Genomic DNA, 18,265 nt, shown 5'->3' with positions numbered 1-18,265 from the left:
TTAGAAAGGATTGCTGTAACTGGAGAGGGTTCAAAGTTTGTTCACAAACATGATTCCAGGATTGAACGGCTTGTTATATGAGGAGTGTTTGATGGCTCTGGGCCTGTATTCATTAAATTCTGAGACTGTGTCCTCTGGTCCATAGACTCTCCCTCCAGAGGAAACATCCTCTCCACATGACCTAATAGAAACCTATCAAATGCTGAAAGCTCTTGATAGAGTGGATGTGGAGAAGATGTTTCCTCTGGTGGGAGAGTCTACGACCAGAGGGCACAGCCTCAGAATAAAGGGGCGACCTTTTAGAATGGAGATGTGGAGGAATTTCTTTAGCCTGTGAGTGGTGAATCTGTGGAATTCATTGCCACAGGCAGCTGTGAAAGCTAGGTCTCTATGAATATTTAAGGCAGAGGTTTGAAGGGATATGGGGAGAAGACAGCAGATTGGGGCTGAGAGAGAAATTGGATCAGCCATGATGAAATGGTGGAGGAGACACAATGGACTAAATGGCCGAATTCTTCTCCTATAGCTTATGGTCATAAGGGAAGAGTAGGTCCACTCTACGAGAAAGGAGAGAATTTATGTCTGGAGCCAGAAGTATTAAATTCACATTCATCAACTTGAAGAATATGGAGGAGAATGAGATCAGGGAGGGGGTACTAATATTCCAGTATGTATTGATATTAAGGAGAAGGAGATGCTGCGACTCCAGAAGAACATTGTGGTGGACGAATTCCCTGGGGGTGATGAGATCTATTGGACAAACTTGGGTTGCTTTCTTTGGAGCATCAGAGTTTGAAAGGAGATCTGATCAAGGTTTATGAAATTGTGATAGGGATAGATAGAATCTTTGTCCCAGAATGGAAATATCAAATACTAGAGAGTACAGGTTTAAGGTGAGAGGGAGAAAGGTCAAAGCAGATGTGTGGGGCAAGTGTTTTTTAAGCAGAGAGTGGAGGGTGCTTGCAAAGTGCTGTCTGTGAACAATTGTGGTGATTAAGAGGGATTTAGACAATATGGATATACAGGAGATGGATGAACCATGTGCAGGCAGATGAGATCTGCTGAATTTGGCATCAAGGTCAACATATACATGAAGGGCTGAAGGGCCTGTTCCTGTTCTGTAATGTTCCCTGTTCTAAATCTCCAGGGCCAGATAAGAAATATCCAAGCTTACTGTGGGAAGCAGGGAGGAGGTTGCTGGGACCTAATGGATATTCTTGCATCGTTGTTAGCCACAGGGCAGTGCCAGGGAGAATGGCTCATGAAGAATGGCAGCTGTGGTTATCCAGGTAGGCTGGGCTGCAGGAGAAAATCTTGAGGGATAGGACTCATGACCCTTTGGAAAGGCAGAGGCAGTGGTGGAGTGAGATACAATCACTGTGTTTAGGAGATAGTTAAACAGACCGTTGAATGGGCAAGGATATGGTTCTAATGTGGATGGACAAAAAATTAGTCAGCAAGGTCATGATAGGTCAAAGGATCTGTTTTTGTGCTGTATGACATTATGACCTCTCAACCCTTGCACTCCCCTTAACACATATACGTCTTTCCTTAGGTAGATCTACACAGTGGCACAGCGAGTTGAACCACTGCCGCACGCCATGGGTTCAATAACAACCTCTGGCGTTGTCTGTGTAGAGTTTGCAAGTTCTCTCTGTGACTATGTAGGTCTCTCTCAGATGCTTCGTTTCCCTCCCACATCCCAAAGAGGTGCGGGTCGGTGGGTTAATTGGCCACTGTAAATTGTCCCCAGTGTGAGTGTGAGGGTTGGAATCTGGGGGGAGTTGATGGGAATGTGGAGACAATGAAATGGAATCAGCATAGGATTAGGGTCAATGAATGACTGATGGTTTGCACAGACTAGATGGGCTGAATTGTCTGTGCTGTGTCTCTCCATGATTATGAAAGTTCCCTAAGACCCCAACATCCTGATTGGGAAATATATTATTGTTTCATTCCCATCATTGGATATAAGCCATGGAACTTTGGAAAGTTGATGAAGGCAAGGCAGTGGATGTTGGCTACATGGGGTTTAGCAAGGTATTTAACAAGGTCCACCAAGGGAGGGTGGTCAAGAAAGTTCAGTCATTCAGCATTCAAATGACGTATTAAATTGGATTAGACATTGAGTTTGTGGGAGAAGCCAGATATTCGTAATAGATGGTTGCCTCTCTGACTGGAGGCCTGTGACTAGTGGAATGCTGCAGGAATTGGTGCTGGGTCCTGTGTTGTTTGTCATCTGTATCAGTAACCTGGATGATAATGTGATTCACTAGATCAGCAAGGTTTAGGGTATATTGGAGAATAAAGAAGACTATCAAAGTTTGCAGTGGGATCTGGTCCAACTGGAAAATTAGGGAAAATGGAACGGGAGATGTAGTGTTGTTAAACTCAATGGAAATTAATGCTGACAAGTGTGAGGGGTTGCATTTTGGGAGGACCAGCCAGGGTAGGTCTTACACAGTGAACAGTAGGGCACTGAGGAATGCAGAAGAACAGAGAGATCTGGGAATACAGATCCATAATTCCTTAAAAGGGGTGTCACAGGTAGATAGAGTTGTAAGGAAAGCTTTTGGCACATTGGTCTTGATAATTCAATGTACTGAGTACAGGAGCTGGGATGTTATGATGAAATTGTATAAGATTTTGCGCAGGCCTAACTTGGAGTATTATGTCAGTTTTGGTTACATACCTACAGGAAAGTTGTAAATAAGACTGAAAGAATACAGAGAAAATTTGCAAGGATGTTTCTGGGACTGGAGGACCTGAGTCACAGGAAAAGGTTGAATGGGTTTGGACTTCATTCCCTAGAAAATGAGGTGGTTCATTTTGGTCAGTCAAATATGATGACAGAATATAGTATTAACGGTAAGACTCTTGGCAGTGTGGAGGATCAGAGGGATCTTGGGTTCCAAGTAGGACACTCAAAACAGCTGCACAGGTTGACTCTGTGGTTAAGAAAGCATACGGTACATTGGCTTTCATCAATTGTGGGATTCAGTTTAGGAGCTGAAGGGTAATGTTGCAGTTATTTAGGACCCTGGTCAGACCCCACTTGGAGTACTGTGCTCAGTTCTGGTCGCCTCACTACAGGAAGGATGTGGAAACCATAGAAAGGGTGCAGAGGAGATTTACAAGGATGTTGCCTGGATTGGGGAGCATGCCTTATGAGAATAGGTTGAGTGAACTCAGCCTTTTCTCCTTGGAGTGATGGAGTATGAGAGGTGACCTGATAGAGGTGTATAAGATGATTTGAGGCATTGATCATGTGGATAGTCAGAAGCTTTTTCCCAGGGCTGAAATGGCTAACATGAGAGGGCACAGGTTTAAGGTGCTTGGAAGTAGGTACAGAGGGGATGTCAGAGGTAAGTTTTTTTACACAGAGAGTGGTGAGTGCGTGGAATGGGCTGCCGGCGACGGTAGTGGAGGCAGATACGATCAGGTCTTTTAAGAGACTCCTGGACAGGTACATGGAGCTTAGAAAAATAGAGGGCTATGGGTAACTCTAGGTAATTTCTAAGGTAAGGACATGTTCGACACAGCTTTGTGGGCTGAAGGGCCTGTATTGTGCTGTGGCTTTCTATGTTTCTAACATGGAAGATTGAGGGAGATTTGACAGAGGTATACAAAATTATGAGTGGTATAGATGGGGTATATCAAGCAGACTTTTTCCACTGAGGTTGTGTGGGACAACAACCAGAAGACATGGGTTAAGGGTGAAAGGTGAACAGTTTAAGGGGAACATGAGGGGAACCTCCTCACTCAGAAAGGAAATGTCTGCCTTGCTGGAAAATAAGCACAACCTGTTAATAGTCCATATTTCCTCCGCCCACTCCCCCAGTGAACTCGGCATCAGAGACCCGTGTCTTTGGTAATGGTCCATGTTTCTTCCCATATGTTAGGCTGCATGTGGCCTGTGACTGTAAGGAAATAGAGAGGGTTCAAATCTCCTTACCGTGGGTCCAGCTAATCCAGGAGGGCCTTCGATCAGCATTCCCTGAAATCAACAAAGAAACATCAGTCGGATAGCTTTCCACCTGGCTACCACCTCTTCTAATTCCTCCTCTCCCCCTCCCTCCCGTTCCCTCCCCTTCCTTCTCTTCCTCTATCACCTCCCCCTCCAACACTGCCCTCCTGCTTCCCCTCCACAACTCTCCCCTCCCCTTCTCCTCCTCTTTCCTCACCCCCTTCCCTCCCCTCATCCACCCTCCTCTTGTCCCCTTTCCTCCCCCTCCCCTCCCTGCTCCTCCCCCTCCTCCCTCCTCTTCGCAACTCCTTCTTCTTCTCTTCCCTCCCTTATACCCTGTCCAGATCTGGAAGGGTTTTTAACATTTCAATGCCTCTCCGTTTTCCTCTCGGATAGAACATAGCCAATCTGCCTAGTCACTGCTCACAGGACAGTATCACCAACCCAGAGATCTACGACACGGTCTCTTTCCTGTGGCTGCGAGATCTGATCACAATACAGCAGGTGTGGCCTCACCAGGGTAATTGGAGCTGACATCTCTACTCTTGTTGGAATAAAGTCCAAATAGCCATTTGATTCCTAAATTTGTGCACCCCACCAATACGCTAACACGACAACAGAACAGCCCAGCACAGTACAGACCCTTTGATCACGATCAATCTAACACCACCCTCCTACACAGCCCATAACCCTCCATGTGCCTATCTAAGAGTATCTTAAATGTCCCTAATGTATTGGACTGTCTCACCACCCATGGCAGGGTGTTCCAAACATCCAGCACTCTCTGTGTAAAAAATCTTCCTCTAACATCACCCCTGAACTTTCTTCCACTCACCTTAAACAGACGTCCTCTTGTTTTAGCCATCGATACTCAGAGAAAATGTCTCTGGCTGTCCACTCTATCTGTGCCTCTTAGCACCTTATACATCTCTCATCCTCCAAAGGGAAAACTTTTGGATTCTTCAACCTTTCCTCATAAGACGTGTTCTCTAAACCAGGCAGCATCCTGGTTAAACATACGAGGGGTGATTGATAAGTTTGTGGCCGAAGGTAGAAGGATTCAATTTTAGAAAACCTAGCACATTTATTTTTCAACATCGTCCCCTCCTACATTTACACACTTAGTCCAGCGGTCGTGGAGCATACGGGTCTTGGACCTCCAAGAAGTGTCCACAGCAGAGGTGATTGATAAGTTTGTGGTTTAAGGTAGAAGGAGATGAGTTATACATTACATGCACACGCAGTTCAACTCTTTGAGTGATTATACAGAAAGTTTGAAGATAATAACTCATCTCCTTCTACTTTAGGTCACAAACTTATCAATCACCCCTGATGAGTTATTAACCTCAAACTTTCTGCATAATCACTCAGAGTTGAACTGCGTGTGCATGTAACGACAGCTGTATAACTCATCTCCTTCTACCTTAGGCGACGAACTTATCAATCACCCCTGCTGTGGCCAAGACTCCGACTTCTACAAAGAAGGGATCCGTATGCACCACGATCGCTGGACTAAGTGTGTAAATGTTGGAGGGGACTATATTAAAAAATAAATGTGCTAGATCTTCTAAAATTGATTCCTTCTACCTTAGACCACAAATTTATTAATCACCCCTTGTAAATGCCAAAGAGAGTGCATATAATAGAGCCAAAATTAGTGGGAAATTTGAGGATTGGGAAGTTTTTAAAAACCAAGAAAAGGCAACTAAAAACCCCATAAGGAGGGAAAAGATGAAATATGAAAGTAAGCTTGTCAATAATATCAAAGAGAATACCAGAAGTTTATTCCAGATGTATAGAGTAAAAGATAGATGAGAGCAGATATTGGACCACTAGAAAATTACGCTGGCAAGGTAGTAATGGGGCACAAAGACTGAACTAACAAACTGAATAAGTATTTTGCATCAGCCTTCACTGTTCTCAGCCCAGCTCTGCGTCTTATCAATGCCCCAATGTACAAACTTTTACCCTATATACAACCTTTATGTTATCTGCAAACCTCCACTTCCTCATCCAAATCATTTGTAAAAATCACAGAGACCAGGGGTCCCAGAACAGATCCGCATCGAATACCACTGATCACCAACTCCAAGCAGAATATGTTCCATCTGCAACCACTTGCCTTCTGTCAGCAAGCCAATTTAGAATCCACCCAGCCGTTTCTATGATCCCATGCTTCCAGATTTTCAGGATGAGATTGTCATGCAGAACATTACTAAAATCCAAATACACCACATCTACTGCTCTATCTTCATCAGTTTGTTTTGTCACCTTCTTTGAAAAACTCTATCAAGCCCTTTCTCTCTGATTGGCTGACAATACATTCCGAAGTTGGGCAACACACCTAAATTGGACTCAAAAGAGGCTTTGGCTGGGGGTAAGTTTCTGTTAAGGTTCCCTTTTTTTCTCTCTCTTGCTGTACTTCGTGTAGCAAATGGCATGCCGGATGTTGGAGTCCTGGGAGGCTCAAAGTCTCCCAGCAAATTACATCTGCGGGAAGTGCATCCAGCTGCAGCTCCTTGAAGACCGTGTTAGGGATCTGGAGCAGCAGTTGGATGACCTTCAGCTTGTACGGGAGAGTGAGGAGATCATCAGCCAAAGTTAAAGGGAAGTAGACACCCCTAAGTTTCAGGAAGCGTGTATCTGGGTGACTGTCAGGAGAAATGGAACTATGAACAGGCAGTTAGTGCAGAGCACCCCTGTGGCCATTCCCCTCAATAATAAGTATACTGTTGTGGGGGATGACCTCCCAGGGGAATGCCATGGAGACCGGGTTACAGGCACTGAGTATTAGTCCATGATGCAGAAGGGAGAGAGGGAGATGAGGGGAGTGGTGTGATAGTGGACTCAACAGTCAGAGGAACAGACAGGAGATGTGGTCATGAACGGGACACCAGAATGGTATGTTGCCTCCCAGGTGCTAGGGTCAGGTACGTCTTGGATCACCTCCACAACATTTTGGGGAGGGAGGGAGAGCAGCCAGATGTCTTGGTACAGATTGGTTCCAATGACATTGGAAGGAAAAGCAAAGAGGTCCTGAAAGGAGAATTTAGAGAGCTCAGTAGATAGCTGAGAAGCAGGACCTTCCATGTAATAATTTCAGGATGGCTACCAGTGCGGGTAGAAACAGGAAGATTTAGCAGATCAATGTGTGACTGAGAAGCTGGTGCAGGGGGCAGGGCTTCAGGTTCTTGGATCACTGAGATCTCTTCTGGGGGAGGTATGACCTGTTCAAAAGTGACAGGTTGCACCTGAACCCGAGGGGGACCAAAATTCTCATTGGCAGATTTGTTAGAGCTGTTTGGGAGGGTTTAAACGAATTTGGCAGGGGCATGGGAACCGGAGTGAAGGGACTCAGGATAGGACAGATGATAAAAAAGCAAAGATAGCAAGCAATCAGACTGTCAGGAAGGGAAGGCAGATGATGGGACAAAACTGAAGCCAGCAGGGTGAGTATCTGTGCATTAGGGATGCAGAATCCTGAAGGGTAGCAAATACAGTACTCAATGTATTATGCTGGAGTGATTTTTGGGTTTAGGTCATTTACATTTAGCAAATGGCTTTGGCCACCAGTCTTCTGTTCCTTGACAATGTACTGTGGATTTAGTTTGTAACAATGCACTTCCTAAAAGCTGTGAATCCCAGTCCAGAGACGATGCGAGCGTCTGTGGAATGGACATGAACCAGAAGGTGTGAAGTTTGCATGTGTTCAAAGACAGCATTATCTATATTTCGTAAATATGGAATTGTCCTTTATGTTTAGCACGTAAAATACCAAATAAACATATTGTGGATTCAGTTTGGAACAATAGGTTCCTAAAAGCCCAGTCCAGACGCTCTGGCGCCTGTGGGATGGATGTGAATCAGAAGAACATAGAACGTAGAATAACACAGCACAGTGCAGGCCCTTCGGCCCACAATGTTGTGCCGACCTTCAAACGCTGCCTCCCATATAAGCCCCCACACCTTACATTCCTCCATATACCTGTCTAGTAGTCTCTTAAACTCCACTAGTGTATCTGCCTCCACCACTGACTCAGGTAGTGCATTCCACGCACCAACCACTCTCTGAGTAAAAAACCTTCCTCTAATATCCCCCTTGAACTTCCCACCCCTTACCTTAAAGCCATGTCCTCTTGTATTGAGCAGTGGTGCTCTGGGGAAGAGGCGTTGGCTACCCACTCTATCTATTCCTCTTACTATCTTGTACACCTCTATCATGTCTCCTCTCATCCTCCTTTTCTCCAAAGAGTAAAGCCCTAGCTCCCTTAATCTCTGATCATAATGCATACTCTCTAAACCAGGCAGCATCCTAGTAAATCTCCTCTGTACCCTTTCCAATGCTTCCACATCCTTCCTATAGTGAGGCGACCAGAAATGGACACAGTACTCCAAGTGTGGCCTAACCAGAGTTTTATAGAGCCGCATCATTACATCGCGATTCTTAAACTCTGTCCCTCGACTTATGAAAGCTAACACCCCATAAGCTTTCTTAACTACCCTATCCACCTGTGAGGCAACTTTCAGGGATCTGTGGATATGTACCCCCAGACCCCTCTGCTCCTCCACACTACCAAGTATCCTGCCATTTACTTTGTACTCTGCCTTGAAGTTTGTCCTTCCAAAGTGTACCACCTCACACTTCTCCGGGTTGAACTCCATCTGCCACTTCTCAGCCCACTTCTGCATCCTATCAATGTCTCTCTGCAATCTTTGACAATCCTCTACACTATCTACAACACCACCAACCTTTAGTCGTCTGCAAACTTGCCAACCCACCCTTCTACCCCTACATCCAGGTCATTAGTAAAAATCACAAAAAGTAGAGGTCCCAGAACAGATCCTAGTGCAACACCACTAGTCACAATCCTCCAATCTGAATGTACTTCCTCCACCACAACCCTCTGCCTTCTGCAGGCAAGCCAATTCTGAATCCACCTGGCCAAACTTCCCTGGAAGGTGTGAAGTTTGTATGTAGCTTCAAAAGAAAGCATTGTCTATACTTGTAAATATGGAATTGTCCTTTGTGTTTAGCAAATAAATATTTAGCCCCACATTGGGCCAGCAGACCTTTCCACCGAGAGCGTCTCAGTATGATGCCTGCTGTACCTTGTTTTGTCGAATAAAGAAGCTGCTTTGTATCTACCAGTAACTCTCTCTCTCTCTGGTGATTTCATTCACGCAACCACATTTTGGTGTCAGAAGTGGGATACCTTTGTGACCCATCACGTGGCCAGCGATGTGGCCTAGGAGGTGTGGGATGGTACCTGGGCAATTATCAGGAATGCCAGCAATGAAGAAAGATAGAAAGATATCACTTTTTTAAAGGGGAAGTGAGGCAGCGACTGGGGGGGCGGGGGTGGAGAGAGAACTGGGGAACGATAATGACAGTGATTTAAAAAGCTGATGAGGAGTATTCAGGGTTGGATAATCCAGGGAGGGATGACCAAGTCTTTCTAAAAATGCTGAAGGAAGGCCTGAGCTCAGCCCACCAGGAAGTTTTAGATTTGGGAAAAAAAGTGGGGTCGACCTACTCTGCGATTGTTTCGTGGGCCTGTGAGATAGACCGAAGAAAGTGCAAGAGAGATTGTAAAGTGGCTATAGTGGATGCAGCTGCTGTGATGTCCCATGGTTTGTTTCGCTTGCCGGCAGCCAGAGCACGAAGCAAGGAATTGCTGGAATAGACGTGGGAGGGGAAAAGAGTTGATATGCTACAGGTGTGGCCATTTGGGACATGGTTGGAGGCAGTGTCCAAAACAGAGGAAAGAAAAACAGGTGAATATCACAGCAGACACACAATCTCTCACCCCATCGGTGCCCAGTCTGACCAATCTGACTGTCGATCAGATCAAAGAGCTAGTGAAGACGGCTCCTAGTCAGAAAAAGATGTGGCGGCGGGCCCCACTGTCAGTGCTGGTGACCTGCAGATGTACACAACAGCATTGTTAAGGGGACGGCAATGCAATATGTTAGTGAACACAGGGGCATCGGTATCGATAACAGACCTAACCTTGCCAACAACTGGACAGGCCAGTTATATTCGGGGTGTAGGAGGGAAAACAGTAAAAGCTGAAAGAAGCGAGTCACAAATACTCGAAATCAAGGGAGTGCAGCTTCCAGTGTATTTCCGGGTATGTCCAAATATCGAGGGCACTATCCATGGAATAGACATCCAAAGGGAAGCAAGAGCTGCTATAGATTCGGAAAGGGGGAATAATATGGACAAGTCAGGGGCAGCGAACACATACAACCAACAGAATACACAACCTGCCTAGCATAGTCACAGCTGCCCCGATCACCAGAGACTGGAGCCAGGATGGTGTCTATGGGTTACCTTGTCAGCAGTTCCCAGCAGTGTGGGCTACACACAAGCAAGATTGTGGTCTAGTAAAGATAAACCCAGTTAAAATAGAGGAGGGTCTGTATAAACCCTAGAAGCAGTACCCTATAAAAACTGACACGCTGACAGTTGTCCAGGGTATAGTGAAGGAACAAAAACACCAGGGGATACTCAGAGAGACTGTGGCCACTACTAACTCGCCTATATGGCCAGTAAAGCCCAGTGGATCATATCCATTAACAACAGGCTATAGCGCCCTTAAGACCAGGCTGAGATTGCATCCCACAGTGGTGGGCCCTGCAACAATCCTGAATGACCTGTCTCCAGAACATAAAGTTCTTCCAGCCCCTCTGAGGGCAGACATTACTGCGAATAAGGCAGCAGGAGGACAAGAGGCAATTGAAATTGCAAGTGTGGAGGAAGTAAAATTATATGAAGAGGTGGAGGCAGAAGAGAAGGAGGGGTGGCGGAGAAAGGGAGCAGAGGAGGGACCAGACGGGAGCCGGGCACACGGAAAGGTAAGCGTCATGGTGGCCCCACCACATATTAGGCAGATATTACTGAAGATATATCATGGGGTAATTACAGGTTGCGGGGAGCCTGGGGCTTACTGGGATAGAATGACCCAATATGTGAAAGACCTTTGTAACCAACTTAAAGTGTCGAAGGACGGAGCGAACCAACAGCAGCACACCGCTGATCAGAGAGAGCCAGAGGGAAGGGAGATAGTCCTTCCACAGCCCGGCGACCATGGTGAGGGTGCTGCCAGAAAGGACGGGGTTTGCCCCCAGGTGGACAGGACCACAGACGGTACTCTTAACCAATGATACGTGTGTCTGTGTGCAGACTCGGCAAGGCAGCCAGTGGAAACACTGGACTCAGGTTAAAGCATACGACTCACCTCTTGTTGCTCCCACAGACAGAGCGGGGGATCAAGTGTACCCAGTAACCATGTAACTACAGAGAACCTAAGAGAGGATCACCAGACGGCCATGCCAGACCTGGCCACAGCTGATGAAAACGTACCCGGAGGGAACGCAAGGGCAGAAAACGTCGAGAGCGTGGCAGCAGACACTGAGAGCGTGTTGGAAAACTATGAATAGCCTGTTAAAGTATGATGATGCTGGTACTCTGTAATGAAGGCTGGGTGCTGAAGGTAGATGATTAATTTAATAGCATAGAATAGAAAAGATATTGGAAAATAGATGAGGAGGGATTCTTAAGTTAAAGCAGAGACAGCAAGTTCCACAGCTTTGATGGCATTCCAGACTGCACAAGGCGTCTGAAGGCAGTCACACCCAGTCTGAGGAGCTGGGTCAGTGGGCCAGTGATCGACCGGACAGTTTGGAAGGGGTGCCACCGGGGAGAGGTCCTTGCAGACATTTACATAGAGGCCACCCCAACCCCTTCCTGTACATTGATGAGAGGACCTGTGGGTGCTCCTGAAAAGAGTTTCAGCGACCAGAGAATGAAGGGGTGAAGACAAAGGAATGTGAATAAGCTGCAATCAGCCTGCAGGGAAAGAGCCGACAGGCACACAAAAGAAGACGCATTTCTGAAGACTTGTTCAAATTTCTGGAACAGCCTCTCTGCTTAACATTTGGTAGGTAGTGATTAGGGAATGCTAGGGTAGTTATCGAGGCACACAGAATTGGGGGGGAATTTCAAGGCAGGGCGTTTTTGCTGCCCTATTTGAGTAGATCCTCTTAGGTTGGTCTTTCCTGGTACAAATTTATTTTTGTCCAGGAGGGCCAAGAGGGGGTACTGTTAGAGTGATTTTTGGGTTTAGCAAATGGCTTTGGCCACCAGTTTTCTGTTCCTGGACAATGTACTGTGGATTTAGTTTGTAACAATGCATTTCCTAAAAGCTGTGAATTCCAGTCTAGAGAGAATACTGGTGTCTGTGGGATGGATGTGAACCAGAAGGTGTGAAGTTTGCATGTATTCAAAGACAGCATTATCTATACTTTGTAAATATGGATTTGTCCTTTATGTTTAGCACGTAAAATACCAAATAAATGTATTGTGGATTCAGTTTGGAACAATAGGTTCCTAAAAGCCCAGTCCAGACGCTGCTGGTGCCTGTGGGATGGATGCGAATCAGAAGGTGTGAAGCTTGTATGTAGCTTCAAAAGAAAGCATTGTCTATACTTGTAAATATGGACTTGTCCTTTGTGTTTAGAAAATAAATATCGAGCCCTACATTGGGCCAGCAGACCTTTCCGCCGAGAGCGTCTCAGTATGATGCCTGCTGTACCTTGTTCTGTCGAATAAAGAAGCTGTTTTGTATCTATCAGTAACTCTCTCTCTGGCAATTTCATTCACACAACAACATGTTATATCTCAATGCACGGAGTATAAGAAATAAGGTGGATGATCTTGTTGCACTATTACAGATCATTAGGTATGACGTTATGGCCATTACTGAATCGTGGATGAAGGACAGGTGCAGTCGGGAGCTGAATTTCAAGGTTACCACAGATTACAATGGGAAATAGAAAAGGAATGTCAAAAGGGTAATGTTATAATAGTCATGGGAGATTTCAACATGCAGTTCATTTGGGAAAATCAGGTTGATAATGAATTTCAAGAGAGTGAGGCTGGAACTACGCAGAGGGTTAAAAAGAGCAGAAGAGAAACTGAGGCTTGCCGCTGAAGAGAAGTGCACTCACCAATAAAACAGCACCAAGACAACACTGGAGGACAGCGCCTTCAAGTGCAGTCGCTGCAGCCGAAACTGTCACTCCCGTGTGGACCTCTACAGCCACAACAGACGCTGCTCTAACACAGACTGAAGCAAGACTTTCCAGGTGTAGATCCATGGTCTCGCGAGACTAACGGATACCACACACACACACACACACACACAGTTGAATGTCTATGAGATCGCATTTTAGAGCAGTTTGTCATTGAGCCTACTAGGGAATCAACTACACTGGATTGGGTGTTATATAATGAACCAGGGAGCTTAAGATAAAAGAGCTCCGAGGAGACAGTGATCACAATATAATTGAGTTCTACTTGAAATTTGATACGGAGGAAGTAAAGTCTGACACAGTATTTCAGTAGAGTAAAGGAAATGACAGTGGTATGAGAGAGGAGCTGGCCAAAGTAAACTGGAAGGAGATGCTGGCAGGAATGACAGCAGAGCAGCAATGGTCTGAGATTCTGGGAAAAATAAAGGTGGTTCAGGGTAGATGTATCCCAAAAATGAAAATGGCAAAATACTACAACCATAGCTGATAAGGGAAGTCAACGCTAATGTAAAAGCAAAACAGAGGGCATACAACAAAGCAAGAATTAGTAGCAAGATAAAGGATTGGGAAGCTTTTAAAAACCTACAGGTGCAACTGAAAGAATCATTAAGAGGCTGCTCACCAAATTAAGAGCCCACGGTATTACAGGAAGGTTACTAAACATAGTTATAGCATTCCCTGATTGATAGGAGACAGCGAATGGCAATAAAAGGATCCTTTTCTGGTTGCCTGCCAGTGATGAGTGGTGTTCTGCAGGGGTCAGTGTTGGGACCACTTCTTTTTATGCTGTATATCAATGATTTAGATGATGGAATAGATGGCTTTGTTGTCAAGTTTGCAGATGATATGAAGATTGGTGGAGGGGCAGGTAGTGTTGCGGAAACAGGTAGGGTGCAGAAGGACTTAGACAGATTAGGAGAATGGTCAAGAGAGTAACAAATGAAATAGCATGTTGGAAAATGCATGGTCATGCACTTTGGTTGTAGAAATAAATATGCGGATTATTTTCTAAATGGGGAGAAAATCCAGGAAACTGAGATGAAGATGGACTTGGGAGTCCTTGTGCAGAACACCCTGAAGGTTAGCTTACAGTTTGAGACAGGGGTGAGGAAGGCAATTGCAATGTTGGCAATCATTTCAAGAGGTCTAAAATACAAGAGCAGGGATGTGATGCTGAGGCTTTATAAGGTACTGGTGAGGTCTCACCTTGAGTATTGTGAATATTTTTGGGCTCCTCATCTAAGGAAAAATGTGCTGTCGTTGGAGAGAGCTCAGAGAAGGTTCACAAGGATGATTCTGGGAATTTTTGATGGCTCTTGGTCTGTGGTAATAAATTCCACAAATTTACACCCTCTGGCTAAAGAAATTTCTTCTCTTATCTTTTTTAAATGGAAGCCCCTCTATCCTGAGGCTGTGCTCTCCTGTCCTAGACTCCCCCACCATGGGAAACATCCTTTTCACATCTACTCTGTCTAGGCCTTTTAACTTTCAAAAGGGTTCAGTGAGATCCCCACCCACTTATTCTTCTGAATTCCAGTGAGTATACACCCATAGCCATCAAATGTTCTTCGTATGATAAAACTTTCATTTCTAGAATCATCCTTGTGAACCTCCTTTGAACCCTTGCCAATGCCAGCACATCTTTTCTTTGATGGGGAGCCCAAAAATGTTCACAGTACGCAAGGTGAGGCCTCACCAGGGCCTTATAAAGCCTAGCATCACAGCCCTGCTCTTGTATTCTAGACCTCTTGAAATGAATGCTAACATTGCAATTGCCTTCCTCACCACTGTCTCAAACTGTAAGCTAACCTTCAGGGTGTAAAGACAGTAAGGTAGAAGGGCTGAAATCTGTGTACCTCAATGCAAGAAGCATCAGGAACAAAGGTGATGAACTGAGAGCTTGGATACATACATGGAATTATGATGTAGTGGCCATTACAGAGACTTGGCTGGCACCAGGACAGCAATGGATTCTCAATATTCCTGGATTTCAGTGCTTTAAAAGGGATAGAGAGGGCGGAAAAAGGGGAGGAGGGGTGGCATTACTGGACAGGGATACTATTACAGCTACAGAAAGGGTGGGTAAACATAGAAACACAGAATAGTACAGCACAGTACAGGCCCTTCGGCCCACAATGTTGTGCCGACCCTCAAACCCTGCCTCCCATATAAGCCCCCACCTTAAATTCCTCCAGGATGTAGCAGGATCCTCTTTTGAGTCAATATGGGTGGAAGTCAGGAACAGGAAGGGAGCAGTTACTCTATTGGGGGTATTCTATAGGCCCCCTGGTAGCAGCAGAGATACAGAGGAGCAGATTGGGAGGCAGATTTTGGAAAGGTGCAAAAATAACAGGGTCGTTACCATGGGTGACTTTAACTTCCCTAATATTGATTGGCACCTGATTAGTTCCAAGGGTTTAGATGGGGCAGAGTTTGTTAAATGTGCCCAGGACGGATTCCTGTCACAGTATGTGGACAGGCCGACCAGGGGGGATGCCATACTATATCTAGTACTAGGTAATGAACCGGGTCAGGTCACAGATCTCTCAGTGGGTGAGCATCTGGGGGACAGTGACCACTGCTCCCTGGCCTTTAGCATTATCATGGAAAAGGATAGAATCAGAGAGGACAGGAAAACTTTTAATTGGGGAAAGGCAAATTATGAGGCTATAAGGCTAGAACTTGCGGGTGTGCATTGGGATGATGTTTTTGCAGGGAAATGTACTATGAACATGTGGTCGATGTTTAGAGATCTCTTGCAGGATGTTAGGGATAAATTTGTCCCGGTGAGGAAGATAAAGAATGGTAGGGTGAAGGAACCATGGGTGACAAGTGAGGTGGAAAATCTAGTCGGGTGGAAGAAGGCAGCATACATGAGGTTTAGGAAGCAAGGATCAGATGGGTCTATTGAGGAATATAGGGTAGCAAGAAGGGAGCTTAAGAAGGGGCTGAGGAGAGCAAGAAGGGGGCATGAGAAGGCCTTGGTGAGTAGGGTAAAGGAAAATTCCAAGGCATTCTTCAATTATGTGAAGAACAAAAGGATGACAGGAGTGAAGGTAGGACCGATTAGAGATAAAGGTGGGAAGGTGTGCCTGGAGGCTGTGGAAGTGAGCGAGGTCCTCAATGAATACTTCTCTTCGGTATTCACCATTGAGAGGGAACTTGATGATGGTGAGGACAATATGAGTGAGGTTGATGTTCTGGAGCATGTTGATATTAAGGGAGAGGAGGTGTTGGAGTTGTTAAAATACATCAGCACAGATAAGTCCCCGGGGCCTGACGGGATATTCCCCAGGCTGCTCCACGAGGCGTGAGAAGAGATTGTTGAGCCTCTGGCTAGGATCTTTATGTCCTCGTTGTCCATGGGAATGGTATCGGAGGATTGGAGGAAGGCGAATGTTGTCCCCTTGTTCAAAAAAGGTAGTAGGGATAGTCCTGGTAATTATAGACCAGTGAGCCTTACGTCTGTGATGGGAAAGCTGTTGGAAAAGATTTTTAGAGATAGGATCTATAGGAATTTAGAGAATCATGGTCTGATCAGGGACAGTCAGCATGGCTTTGTGAAGGGCAGATCGTGTCTAACAAGCCAGATAGAGTTCTTTGAGGAGGTGACGAGACATATAGATGAGGGTAGTGCAGTGGATGTGATCTATATGGATTTTAGTAAGGCATTCGACAAGGTTCCACATGGTAGGCTTATTCAGAAAGTTAGAAGGCTTGGGATCCAGGGAAGTTTGGCCAGGTGGATTCAGGATTGGCTTGCTTGCAGAAGGCAGAGGGTGGTGGTGGAGGGAGTACATTCAGATTGGAGGATTGTGACTAGTGGTGTCCCACAAGGATCTGTTTTGGAACCTCTACTTTTCGTGATTTTTATTAACGAGACCTGGATGTGGGGGTAGAAGGGTGGGTTGGCAAGTTTGAAGACGAGACAAAGGTTGGTGGTGTTGTAGATAGTGTAGAGGATTGTCAAAGATTGCAGAGGGACATTGATAGGATGCAGAAGTGGGCTGAGAAGTGGCAGATGGAGTTCAACCCGGAGAAGTGTGAGGTGGTACACTTTGGAAGGACAAACTTCAAGGCAGAGTACAAAGTAAATGGCAGGATACTTGGTAGTGTGGAGGAGCAGAGGGGTCTGGGGGTACATATCCACAGATCCCTGAAAGTTGCCTCACAGGTGGATAGGGTAGTTAAGAAAGCTTATGGGGTGTTAGCTTTCAAAAGTCGAGGGATAGAGTTTAAGAGTCGCGATGTAATGATGCAGCTCTATAAAACTCTGGTTAGGCCACACTTGGAGTACTGTGTCCAGTTCTGGTCACCTCATTATAGGAAGGATGTGGAAGCATTGGAAAGGGTACAGAGGAGATTTACCAAGATGCTGCCTTGTTTAGAATGTATGCATTACGATCAGAGATTAAGGGAGCTGGGGCTTTACTCTTTGGCGAGAAGGAGGATGAGAGGAGACATGATAGAGGTGTACAAGATAATAAGAGGAATAGATAGAGTGGATAGCCAGCACTTCTTCCCCAGGGCACCACTGCTCAATACAAGAGGACATGGCTTTAAGGTAAAGGGTGGGAAGTTCAAGGGGGATATTAGAGGAAGGTTTTTTTACTCAGAGAGTGGTTGGTGCGTGGAATGCACTGCCTGAGTCAGTGGTGGAGGCAGATACACTAGTGAAGTTTAAGAGACTACTAGACAGGTATATGGAGGAATTTAAGGTGGGGGCTTATATGGGAGGCAGGGTTTGAGAGTCAGCACAACATTGTGGGCCAAAGGGCCTGTACTGTGCTGTACTATTCTATGTTCTATGTACTACGACTCAACCTGCAAGTTAACCTTTAGGGTGCTTAAGGACTCCCAAGTCCCTTTGCATCTCAGACTTCTGGATTTTCTGCCTGTTTAGAAAATAATCTGCCCATTTATTTCCACTACAAAAGTGCATAACCATGCATTTTCCAACATTGTGCTTCAATTGCCACTTTATTGCTTATTCTCCCAATCTGTCAAGTACTTCTGCAGTCCGCCTGTTTCCTCAAAACTATCGGCCCCTTCACCCATCTTCATTATCATCTGCAAACTTGGCAACAAAGCCACTTATTTCATCATCCAAATCATTTATATACTTCATAAAAAGAAGTAGTCCCAACACCTACCCCTGTGGAACACCACTAGTCACTGGCAGCCAACCAGAAAAGGATCCTT

The 18,265-nt window shown here is 45.6% G+C and overlaps 1 protein-coding gene across 1 annotated transcript in view; it reads right to left on the bottom strand.

The window, feature by feature from the left end:
• Positions 1–18,265, bottom strand: part of LOC140206422 (uncharacterized) — a 340,374-nt gene that overhangs the window by 261,094 nt on the left and 61,015 nt on the right. Inside the window, exon 9 of the mRNA XM_072274789.1 lies at positions 3,956–3,997. Within this exon, the coding sequence (XP_072130890.1) occupies positions 3,956–3,997 (42 nt within the window). The remainder of the gene's footprint in view (positions 1–3,955; positions 3,998–18,265) is intronic.

Source organism: Mobula birostris, chromosome 12 (genome assembly GCF_030028105.1).
Source record: "Mobula birostris isolate sMobBir1 chromosome 12, sMobBir1.hap1, whole genome shotgun sequence".
Taxonomy (NCBI): domain Eukaryota; kingdom Metazoa; phylum Chordata; class Chondrichthyes; order Myliobatiformes; family Myliobatidae; genus Mobula; species Mobula birostris.
The sequence above is the reverse complement of the archived record's forward strand: the minus strand, read 5'-3'. Positions and strand labels throughout refer to the sequence as shown.